At 38.4% G+C, this 12,946-nt stretch overlaps 2 protein-coding genes and 1 long non-coding RNA gene across 11 annotated transcripts in view; 1 reads left to right on the top strand and 2 right to left on the bottom strand.

Moving 5' to 3' along the window:
- The window catches only part of LOC134291631 (uncharacterized), a 256,938-nt gene extending 244,681 nt beyond the window's left edge, over nt 1-12,257 (top strand). The window contains exon 2 of the long non-coding RNA XR_009999194.1: nt 6,919-12,257. This is a non-coding gene — a long non-coding RNA (uncharacterized LOC134291631). The remainder of the gene's footprint in view (nt 1-6,918) is intronic.
- Nucleotides 1-12,946, bottom strand: part of LOC109420033 (uncharacterized) — a 265,784-nt gene that overhangs the window by 139,807 nt on the left and 113,031 nt on the right. The gene's annotated exons all lie outside the window — the stretch shown is intronic.
- Nucleotides 3,794-12,946, bottom strand: part of LOC109409562 (fizzy-related protein homolog) — a 99,301-nt gene continuing 90,148 nt past the window's right edge. For all 7 annotated transcript variants that reach the window (XM_029876262.2, XM_029876268.2, XM_019683007.3 and 4 more), the window contains one exon: nt 3,794-5,329. In XM_029876262.2, coding sequence (XP_029732122.1) covers nt 4,637-5,329 — 693 coding nt within the window. In that variant the 3' untranslated portion in view covers nt 3,794-4,636. The remainder of the gene's footprint in view (nt 5,330-12,946) is intronic.

Below are 12,946 nucleotides of genomic sequence, written 5' to 3'. Positions count from 1 at the left end.
ATGGCGAAGAAGAAAAACAGCAATCACAAGAAGTCGTATTTGCGGGACTCTGATATAAATATACTCTCTAGATAAAGGGATTAGCATGTGCACCAGTTTGTTGTATCTTCAACTCTGTAGCTCGATTTAAATAAGTCGTATGTACTTTTGTCGATTAAAAATTCGATCAGTTAGATTCGCTTATTATAGCGAAAACCGTTGAAATTGAGCAAAGTTGATACATACAGCAGAATCCTCACAAAACAGGCTTTCTATTCCATCATTGAAAGTTTGCAAAATATCTGCCATATTGCTACAATGACTAAAATAAACTGATCGAATTTTATATCGACATAAGCACATACGACCTATTCAAATCGAGCTCCAGAACTGTCTGTTTATAACACAGTCCCGCAAAGAGTAAATCCAAATCTACCTATCGAACTGTCAAATCGACTACCTATCGAGCACGCCGGCAAAATTATGAAAACAAATTCTGACGAAGAAGAACAACAATCAAAAGAAGTCGTCTTTGCATGTCTCTATATATACAGTCTCTAGTATCTTCCTCATTCCTTCATATTTTTTTAAACGGGGACCTCAGTAAACGTCCAATAGTCTATTTTACGAAACGACAACAGTGTTGATATTGATATTAACACTCACGGGCTTGGGCGCAACCTCCTGTCAAATTTTCATTCATGAAATGAGCGATCAGCTGATCCGAAACGTCTCGTAAAATGGCTCATTTCATGTGGGAGCGAGCAAGACAGCATCAATTGCTGCACTGGCTAATAGTTCCTTTCTGTTTGAATAGTATGTGTTTGTCATTTGACCCTTACATCACAGTGAGTGTCGTTAGACATGAACTATCCTGAATTACACAGCACTGACAAGACAAACAATTGTATTTATCTGTTCCAAAGTCTGTAGAAAGTGTTTTTGCTTATGAAGAGTTCATTAACCTCATCATACGAATTGCACTCATGCATGAACTATAAAGTCTGACTAGGATTCCGTTCTTTTTGTTTTCATGCGTGCTCATTTCCAGCCAAAAATACAAAAACAAAACAAACAATGTCTAAATCACAGACAAACAGACGTATCACTTTGAACGAACTGCGATTAAAATCATTGCCACGAAAACATAATCGCCCAATGCTAACCAGCCTGTGTTACCCAAACCACTCAGTAGGTGGCGGTACTGAGCAAACGTCAAACAGGATCAGAAACGATGCAAGCGCCGAGACCGAGCGATTTGCGAACTACAAAATATTTGAACTAACCGTTACAAAAGGTAAGTAAATAGAGTGAGACGTCTATTTGTATGTGCTTAAATTCTTTGTTTTTCGTAGGATAAAAATGGGAGCCACATGCTTAATAAGGGAGCCAATACCCTATTGTATAGCTATATTAGATCTTTGGAAATTTGAGTACAAATAAACTGGCAATGAGTAAATATTGACTTGAATAGCTGATTTTAGATTTTACAGTATGATTTTGGGCGAATATTTGCTAGATTTTTCAAAAGTCACTATTTGAGATTCATAGACGTCGAGCATATTTCACAAAAAAAAAGTTATTCGAGTAGAACGGAATTTCTCAATATTTTCCCAAACAAGAAAAAGGGACACTGATACTTTTATTAGTGTTTATGTATTTCATCCTGTTTCAAGAACACAAATTTTACAGCTTCGGTAGTCCGATTATTCCAATCCGAAAAGCAGTTACAGAAATTGAAGGAATTTGTATGATTTCGTTTTCGCGATATTGTTTAATGTATAAATGTTTAATGTATAAACACATTGACACACATGATTGTTGATCTAGGTGCGGCATTTTAAATAAGTTTTTGTATTTTCTCTATAAACGCTTGGATCGTTCAAACTCACGTTCAAACTTTATGCTCCGAATCCATTAGATTTGTATTATACAATTATTGGTCACGAATGTAAAAGTCACAAGACGGCTTAACATACTATTTACAAAGTAAAATATAATCAACAACAATGTACGATTACTACCGGAAATGATGGTGTAATCGTTGGACAGTACGATGAGAGAATTAGCATAACTAAGCTGCCGGTGGACGCATAAATGTCCCATGTGCAAAAACAGACAATCGAGAAAATCGCGTCCAAAGATCGAAAAAAGTAAATTGTCTCAACTAGAAGTACAAGTGCTAAATCGTGTTCTAACATCAACCAATTTTTAATTTGAGCACTATTTTTTGTTTTAGAGCGATTTTATAGTTCCATAGGGTTTCCAATGAAACGTGACGCTTATGCGTCCACTTTTAAGAATGTTACAAATCGGCCATGCATTTTTTCAACAATTTTCGGAACAAACTACCTATTTTTATTTCCCCATATGATAGTACCCCACGATACATGGCCATGGGCTGCAAAATCTCAATATTGCCAAAAATGCACATGGGACAATTATGCTTCCACCGGCAGTAAGGTGAGTGATTGAACGTTGCAAATCATTTCGCCAAGCAGTTGCGCTTTCGCGAAATGCTTTGATTGTGTTCGTGGTGGGTATCTAGTTAAAATATTAGCTATATTTTGAGTTATTACATTTCAATGTTGTTATTTTTTAGCAAAATAGTTCAAAAAGGATTGTAAAATCTATGTTTTACCAATTTAATATTCATGCTTTGAATTTTTTATTAAAAATACTATACCTATGAATTGAACAACAAAAAATAAATCAGTACTGTTTATTCACTCGAACTCAAAATGGGATCGAGCTGAAGGTCACCGTGGTGCAGTCGAATCTATCTCGAGATTTACATCTTTTATAGACTGAATCTGGAGAATGAAGCAAGACCCACGTAGATCCCGAAAATTTTGATCAAATCTATGAACTTTTCTATCGTGGGGTGCCCTAATTTCGCGCGGGTCCAAATTTCGCTCACTGATCATATTTAGACATCATAATCTTAAAAACAATTGTGCAATTGTCCCAATTTCACTTTAACTATACTATCTAAAGTGAAATTTGGACAATGCAACAATTAGTTCTATGATTATGTTCTCTAAATATGATCAGTGAGCGAAATTTGGACCCGCGCGAAATTAGGGCACCCCACGGTAATAATCTAGGATAACTTAGAACTCCGTCCCTTTTTATTCCAACGGGCTTTCAATAGAACATATGGTAGCCTGCATTAATTGTTAGCGCATACATATAGTGCACATATTTAAGAATTTAGCCGTAAACGTCTTTGTTGTATTCCTTCAAACTGAGCTTGATTTGAAAATTAGTACTCCAGCGAATTTCTAAGAAACCTAGTAATCATTACGATTTCCACCATGCATGCAATGGCAGGTACAGAATGTCCTAAATTGGTAACTGTCAAAATTCTGTGAAGACCGCTAAGTAAGTTTAAGATGCAGGTCAGATTTCAGAAATCAAATTGTTGCCGTATCTTCCGACAGAAAGAACACAACGTAGGGATCTAACTGATTAGTGAACGAAACAGACGGTTCAGAAAGAACGAATGCTAAATTGATATGGACCAGAGTGCTAGAGGTGTTTTTTTTTGGTTTATTTAGTTTTGTTTAAGGACAGACTTGTTAGAATCCCAAAATGGCCGCCACAATGGCCGACTTTGGTACCTACTCACGATTTTTAGGGCACAAATCTCGTCGTAAACAAAACCAGCGCTCCTGATTTTCTTATTTTAAGCTTATTACGAGTGAGCAAGAACAGAATAATGAAATGCACTGTTGTGTGAAGCTTGCTTCTTGAGATTTGTGCGTTTGAAGTTCTGATGCACTGTTGAAGCGGGATTTCAAGACGTTTGTCCTTAAGACACGGACACGTGCATTGCTTCCAGTGAGCTATTCGATCTTTGAAGGAAACACGACACTATAAAACGAACTAGCATATGCAACGCCCAGTGGCACAGCCGAAAACTTTTCCTGACGGTTGCGGCGGGAATCGAACCCACGCTCTTCAGCACGATGTGACTAAATGCTTGTTGATACTGTTGCACAGGACCACGAAGCATCACACCGGGTGGTTTCTGTTGTATTGAAGGTTTCACTGTTATTTTGAGATCCCTTTTTCAAAATTTTGCATCAAACTGTCTTGCTCTTCCAAGCATGTGGCACTGGCGGCATCTATGACTTAGGTTACAACCTCAAAAAGATTGAGAATCTCTGGCATACAACTGATCAAAACCCCACTGAAAAACAAATCTGATCACCATTGAAATAACAAATGACAAAGTTAAAGTTTCTCAGACAAAAAAGCAAATGTTTTTAAAAATGTATGTTTTGCAGGAAACTAAGTTAGGAGATACACTTTGCTGTTCTCATATTCATTTTAACTAAAACTCACGGCTACATATTAATCTTTTCATTCCAAAATATAACTCTTTACTACGAATCCGTATTCTATTTCTTCTAAAAAGAAAAATATAATTGTACAAATATACACTAGCGTAATAAATTAATGACAGTGGATGATTTACGCCTAAAAAAACGATGGAAAGTCCGAAGCAAAAAAGTTCAAAAAGTGTGAGTGGTTATGAAGTTAAATTTTGCCATCGACTTAGAACTACACTCTAGAATTATGGAAGCATGGAACACAATTCGTATCCCTGTCGGAAAAAAGCCTGCCTCTAAATCCTAAAATGTCCACGCCTTTATCGAACGTTTGTAAATAAATTTAGAACACTTTTATTTTCCTTCTGACTGCGTGCTTTACTGAAAACGTTCCAAAAGCGGAGGGTTTCGTCCCCGGCACCGGTCACGATGGCCTCTCCGTCGGGACTGAGGGCCAAATATAGGACCCGATAGGAATGACCCGTCAGTTTGGCTACCTGCGTTAACGAAGGATATTTCCAGACCAAAATCTGGTTCTGTGAATAGCCATGGGTAGACACCAGTTCCGACGAGTGTTTGGACCAGGCCAGATTGCATACCTGTGATCCCGTGTCGACGCACTGCATCGGCTGTCCGGTAAGAGTATTCCAGAAGCGTATACAGCGATCTGCCGTACCGCCCCCGCTGGCCAGTAGTCCGTGGTGATGAGGTGACCACGCAATTGCTTTCACTGCTGCCATGTGCTCCGAATAGGATTGCACCGGGTTGGTCGAGTGCTGGTTCCACACGTAGAGCCGGTTGTCGTTGCCCCCACTGGCCAGGTATTGATTATCGGGAGACCACTTTAGGCCGCACACCTCTTGCCGGTGGCCGGCTAGCCGCCGCTCGGATACCTGGGCTGGGGTGCGTGTATCCCGCTGCATAATGAGACGATCTCGAGACCCGCTCGAGAGGATGTCACCGTTCCAAGCCAGTGCTCCTACGCGGGCCGAATGGCCTTGCAATTTGTTGATCTGTGATTGAGGTGATAGAGAGATAGAGGGAAAAGTCAATAAGTGGGCAAACGCACTTTTAGGCAAAAAAAAAAGATGATTACGAATCGAATTAGTGAGGTGTCACTGTTTGGTCAAGTCACGTTTTGTAATAGGGGAAACAGGGGCATTATTGAGCACTGGGACCATCGGAGAAAGTCTGTTTATCTAAAGCTATCTTTAAGAAAGTATTCCATGACCTTATGAAATAAACAATGGATGTTCAACAATGTTTTTTTTTAATTATTTTGATTACTATTTAAAGAATGTGGGTTAATATAATGAGGAAACAATCAAATTCTAGAAAAAAAGTTGCGTAACAATCATCTAATTCCGCTAGTTTCTAATTCGTTGTAAATCGATGGTGATCTAGAACAACCGTGAGAAATAGAGGGTTCCGGGTTCCCACAATGCCCCTGGTTTCTCTATATTGAGCTGGGGTGCGTACGAAGAGTGTGCGTTATTATTTTTTCGGCAAACACTAATTGGTGTCATTGGTTGGACACAGTGCGTGAGGACGTCTCGTAGATAGGCAGGCACCACCAGTAGTGTGTTTATCATCTTCTTAATAGATGCGCATTCATCACTTCAGTCAGGTCAGTATAGTGCGATCGGGAAGTGGGCAAACAAACAAAAAAAAAGGCGAAATGTGGGTTTTTTTTATTGAACATTGCATTTCTCTTACGCGTGACATGATTTATGGATTGATTGGGGGTTACGTATTAAAGACTTTTAAGGCATCTATGACTTACTGACTTACTACATAAATGTGTTGCATTTTAAACAGCTTTTCAAATTTACAATTCCATTTAGGTTTATCAGTCGCCTAATTATGTATATCTCGAGCAGGCATAATAACATATCAAGCATGACATGTACCTATTCGAATAAACCGACGTTGGCACTTATCGAGGGGCTAGTGAGGCCATTTGAGCAAGCAAAATGGGTCCTATTTTTGACACTTATCGCTATAACTCTGTCAATTTCATATCAATTTAAAAGGACGAGGTTGTTAGCGTGCAAAGATGGACGATCTGGGGCCTGTAGCATAATGAAAATTTTACTAATAATATTAGTCTTGTAGCTTGTAACTTATAATTTTCTGTTGCATAAAAGTACTACAAGTACAAGTTACAAGTCCAATACTACAAGTCGGATGGACTAATATTATTAGTAGAATTTACAAGTGTATGTTGCATAAACAAACTACAAGTATAAAATATTAGCTATGACTTGTACTTTTGATTACAAGTCTCAAAGGTCTTGTAAAATAATTTACAAGTTAGATTTAAAGTATTGCAGAAGTCATATTTAGTTTTGAATATATCGATTTACCATTTTGATGAACTCAAAAGATATTATTTATCTAACATGTCAACCTTAATTCCAGTTTTCGACGATTAAATTTGGCAGTACCATGTATTCGAAACTCATTGAAGAGAAAATTGCGTTGATGTACACTTAGTATCCAAAATATAATTTCTGCTGAGTCTCTCAAGTTCTACAATACCCATCTTTGATTGGAGGTTCTTGGTAAAGTTATGGTTATTATGGTCACTGCATAAGCACAGGTAAAGTTGCAGATGCGAAATAAATTTGAATCAATTGCTTGTATTGCGCATCATTAAGCTAATCAAGAGCTACAATATACATACACTAACTCGAATCGAGTTACGACATATAAAAGTAGGTAAAAGCTCAATTTTTGCATCCCAGATCACTTGGAATTTTAACAAGAAGCATAATACATGTTGCTAAATCTTTATACATTGTTTTTCAACCATTACTATTAAATCTTTGGGACATTTTACTAAAAATCTAGGTACTTGCAGTGCCATACTTTGTAAAAAAATATTTCGTCAGAGCGGCCGAAAATAATCCAAACAGCATATGCTTTTCTTCATCTATCGTATAAAGAATGCAAAACTTCGGAATAAATGAAGTTATTTCCGGATGTTACGCGGAAAATGCAGAATATAAACAAACATCAACTGCCATTTCAAATTAATAGTGAACTGTCGGATGAATTTTGACAGGTAAATGAACCAAAACAACTTGTATTTTCATGGTCACTAATATTACAAGTGCTATTAATATTAGTTGAAAATTGAGCCTTCATGCAACACAAATTATTAGCACTTGTAATATTTTTTTTTATTCTTAATCACTTAACCTAATTTACAGCTCTATTGTCCACTGGGGCACTACGTGAGCAATTTCAATTGACAGTTGCACTTACATTTTGTACAGCGTCTAGATTCTATTCTACTTTATCGAACTGGTTCCCTTTCTGCTGCTTTTACTTTTCTACTTTATACCTGGTAGAATGATGAGCACAAGGATGATGATGGATGGCCGTTGTTCCTTTCCAGTCCGATTGGGGGTCCATTATGAGTAGCAGTTCGCCGATGTCCAGGTATCCGGGTCCGTTTGAGCCATGGGGCTCAGAAGAGGGTCAGTGTCAGTTGCTCTCGGGGGAAAAGCAACTGACGAAAAATTGCAAGTGCCGGGGCTGGGAATCAAACCCATGACCATCCGCATATGAAGCGAACGTGTGACCAACTACGCCACGGGCCCCGAACTTGTAATATTAGTACTTGTAACTTGTAACTTGTAGCTAATATTATTAGCCCGATTATGCTACAGGGCCCAGGTCCGCTCCAAGTAAGTACACTTGGAGAAAGGACAACTTTGTCCTAATTCACCAAAAGAGAAAACAACGAGGTGTGTGTTGATATGCGGTTCTCAGCAATTTCCTCTAGAAGACCGAATACCCGTAGATGATACATCCAAGAAAGTGCTTCTTGTTCAAGATGAATTTATAGTGGGGCAACGTCAAAGAGAACTTCGAGCGCTGCCGCCCGTGGGAGTTGAAGAGAGCGCTCCAGACATCGCTATAAAGCACATCCTTTGGAGATTGCCTGATTTTGATTGGATCCAGATTGGAGACATCTATAAACTAATATTGGTCGAACAACAGTTAGTGTAGAGTAGACCCATTTGATATACTTGGGTTTTGACCCCAAGTTGTATCAAAGATTCACCAGCATTTACCGAAGGCCATATGTACAAACATTCTTGATTCTAAACTCAATGTGAGATATCCAGAAAAGCTTGGAATCAAGAATAACTCCAACGTATTTCACCTGTTCCAATATGACATCGAAAGGCACGTTGCCAAAGGCACCCTCGATATTTAAGAAAACACCCAAACAGGATTGCTTTTCAGCGAACGCCTTCTCGATATCGTAAAACCTTATGTAGAACAGTCACAGTGGACTTACCGGATTGGGCACCATGAATATCATTGGCATTATTTCGAAGGTAGTCCATGACATTTATCTAAAACATTTGAAAAAGATCGGTTTTTCCATGACTCACATGTAGAACTGGTCTAGCCGCACAAGTTTTTCATATACCATATTCTCGATATTCTCAGGTTGAGCTTCTAAAATAAGCTGGATATGTTTGAATTTAGACATGTCGAAATGACATTTTCAGCACTGCCTGAAAGCCTCCAAACCAGCTCAACGTCGTTTGTTCCAACTCTTTCTACATTGTTTCCTGAGCTTCGCCAGATCAGGGTTCCACCAAGGCGTTCCTCTTGCGTCCCTTACAGACCGTGGAGGACTTCTTCAAAAGCTTCCATGATGAGGGCCGTTGTAGTATCAACGGCATCATCTAAAATCTATTGACAGATGGTGAGTATCCATGAAATTTGGCCGCAATCAGACCAGTAAAGAGATCCCAGTTGGTTGATCGGGGATTTCTTTTTTTTTTTTTTTTTTTTTTTTTTTTTTTTTTTTTTTTTTTATGGGTTTTCAGTTGGAGCTGCGTGACAGCTTGTTTGTCAAGGCTGAACCCGTTATTCACATTTCATCTCTACAAAGACCAATGCTTAGACGGAATAGGCTATGTTGCCCAATTTAACACTAGTTTTTTACATTGTGTCTATGTAGTTTTAATCAAATTTTTGCATTTTCTCTCCTATCATGTCAGGTCAGCCCTCAGTCATGTCAAGTCAAGTGTGAAGTTATTTTGAAAAAAAAAAAAAAATGTTTACCTACGGAATCTGAAGCACCATGAACGGTCATATCCAAAAGCAAATTAATTCTTGGAAATAACATAAAGTACAACATGCTGTCTATGTCGACAACTATACTAATGTTACCACCAAGAAACATTTTGTTAAATGTTTAATCGAATCTATGACGGTCAAATACCAAATGAAGACAGCAACCCTTGCTGCGATAACACCTATGTTGGTAGCCACCTACAGCACTGGCGCTATCCCCAATGATAGACTATAGACAATGATTTTTAATATGTCATGGGCTTCCCATGATACGACATACAAAACCTAGCTATCTATTCTAATGTACAGTCAAATCATTCAGCTGTCCTATCGGTTCTACATCACCATGTCATTCTCTTCCACGTACCCTACAAATGTCTACCTAGTTATTATACAAGGAAACGTTGTTTAGCTGGTGACAAATAATAAATATTTGTCCAAAATGTCATATACAAGGCATTAACGCCAATAATGCAATTTAAGTATTGAGTATTGATCACACGTTGGCTTTGTAAAGATGTCTTCTACTTTGTAATCATAAATTACGTTGTCCAGCTAGTAAAATTAATCAGTTTTCGTCATGTCAAGCTGCGTTGGTAAAATGCGTCCAAGTATCGATCACACGTCAGCTTTGCAACCCAGCACCATGCTACACCCTCCTTCCCAATCTCAGTTGACCCCGACAATTCAGATAAATGTAAGCATTATGAAATTTGCAACCAAGTATCACTGTAGGCACTCAAACATACTAGGAGCCACCCACAAAACGATCTCCTACAAATACTAAGAATGGAAATGTTACCAAGTTTCAAGAACTGTGTGTGTGTGTGTGTGTGTGTGTGTGTGTGTGTGTGAAAAACTAACGGTATCAATTATTGCATATTTTTCAAATGAAACTAATAGTGTTTGTCTATATCAACCGAATGTTTAGAAAAATAAATAATCCCAAGTCTAAAAACATCTACATATATACATATATAGCTTTCATAACCCTTCCATATAGGGTAATTCGCTAATTGTTGAACACTACCCAAATGTTGAACAGTTTCTGAATATTTTATTATAAATCTTACTTAAGTAATTTTCATCTAACGTAAACGTATGATGTAGATGCATATACATGTGGGTCACGATATTGCTCTAATTAAGTTACAAAATTATACATATTTTTCGTCAAAAAAATTGATTGAAAATTTTTTACTGATGATGACACAAAAACTGCACAATTCTTAAGATTAATTTTAAGAAATTGCTGTTACGAACTAAGCTTTGCGGGCAAATCGACCACAAATATCAAAGGCACACCATAGTTACAAGAACTGGAAGGATGTCATTAACAGTTTAACATTGTTTAAAATCACATTTTCATTATAATTTAATTTGAAAAAAATATTTTTCTCATCACACTATCATTATGCATCCATGATCCAATTGTTGAACACTGGCATAACCTACGATGTTAGCATGACTGCTAGAATTTTTTTTTCAGTTTACCTAACCGTACATTTCGTGGGGTTTCAAAGGCGTTCCAGGGATGTTCTAGGGGTGTTCCAGTGGGCTTCAGAAAGATTCCAGTGGTTTTCAATGGGTTTCAAGGGCGTTTCAGAGGTGTTCAAGAGGAATCCAGAGTGTTAGGGGGTCCCAGGAGTATTTCAAGGCGTTCCAGGAGGCTCAGGAGCAATCCAAGTGTTTTCAAGGGATTTCAGGGTCGTTCCATGAGTGTTCTTGGGGGTTGAGTGGGTCCCATGGGTTTCCAGAAGAGTTTCAGGGGCTTTAAAAGGCGTACTTTTCTTCTGTCGTTTTCGCTTCTAATCAAATATTTCCAGCCATTTTTGCATCTTGTCATCTTTAAACCGATTTCAGTCCACTAGAGCTCTCTTCAAATGTGCGATTCTTTGTCATTTAAATGAATTGTCACTAGCTCGGACTAGCTGGGCACAAAACACAAAAAAACCGGAAAAAATCCGCCAGGGTGAAAAAATATCGGATGTCGGGTCAAAGTCGGGTCAATTTTTATCAAATGTTGGACCACTGTTGGACCCACATCGGGTAACTGTCGTGTCTATGTTGGGTTTGGTGGCCAAAATAAAAACAGCTGAATGATAGGTTGATGTCGGGTTATACGTCATCAATTACGAACAAAGCTTCAACCGTTCAACAATTAGCGAGAACCGTCCAACATTAGGATGAGCTAGCTTAAGGAAGCGTTCAACATTTGGGTTACAGACTTCCAATACAAATGTTCTATTTTCTCTTAGAAAATGGAATTTAAGGGAATACAAGTTCAATGGGCAGTATAAGGGATAAGTAGATCTAGACATTCACTGGATATTTTTCAACTAAAGTGGAATTATGCACGGAAAAACAAACGAAAACCAAAATGCCGGTACTAACCGTTCAACAATTGGCGAATTACCCTATGATGAAAAAGGAAATCAAATGTACTTAGCTTTGATTAATTCGATGTCCTGGTGTCCGACTCAATACTCGGACGTGGAATTTGATGTACATGAAAAGATAGAAAAAATATTATTAGTGTTTTGGTGATACTTTCACTACGGCCATTCAGAATGGTTCAACGGATGCAGATGAGAAGATCATTCCTGCTGTCTTAACAGCGATCATCAAACTCAGTGATAGATAAACTTGAAATACACGAACGCGAAAGAAAAACAACAAATGAACGAACGCGAATATTCTAAAAGAGAGAATGATCTTCCATCCGATCTTCAAGTGATCCTAACAAGCGACATATTTCGTTCAGGCACTTTTGAATGTCCGTATGGAACTTGTTCACACAAGAAATCTGCCTCGACCAAGTTGGCAGAACGCGCCCATACCCCTTTCTGAATCGAAGGGCAGGGAAGTTGGTTGATCTGGGATTTCTGAAATGAAAAGATTGCGAAGTAACATTCACATTTTTAAAAAAGATGTAGCGATGGTCAGATAAAGATTCTTTATCTGACACATGCCAATTGTTCAGCACGTTACTAATTCTACTAGAACAAAGCGTTATTTCTAACACTTTCTCTCTGCTAGATACCATGTAGGTTGGGCGGTTGCCCAACCTTATCTGGCTAAGAAATTTAGTAAGTAAGTAAGTTGTTAAGTAATCCAAGACCTGTACTCCATCAAAGTGGAGCCTCCCAAGTTGATGTCTGAGCTGCCCCAGATGATTTAGCATTAGCATCACTGCCAACAATTAGCGGAAGACCTTATGAAGTGCAGTATACAATGACTCGTTTGAAAGCATCCGTAGAAGATGGTTTGCTATGCGATAAATAACCCGAACAATAGACGTACCGTCTTACCCCGTTCGTTCGACACGCTTTAATACGACACTTTTTAATCCGTACCCCGCTTATTCGACACATGTCGCATTAAAAAGTGTTCGAATGTCACAGCGATGTACACTGTAAATGCAAAACAGTTTGATATTGCGCTTATACTCCCACCCGCAGCAGCTCCTCTTGCAGCCGCTTATTCCGGAAGCTATGAGTTGGAGCAATTCTACACCCAAACCG

Source organism: Aedes albopictus, chromosome 3 (assembly GCF_035046485.1).
Source record: "Aedes albopictus strain Foshan chromosome 3, AalbF5, whole genome shotgun sequence".
Lineage (NCBI taxonomy): Eukaryota > Metazoa > Arthropoda > Insecta > Diptera > Culicidae > Aedes > Aedes albopictus.
The sequence above is the reverse complement of the archived record's forward strand: the minus strand, read 5'-3'. Positions and strand labels throughout refer to the sequence as shown.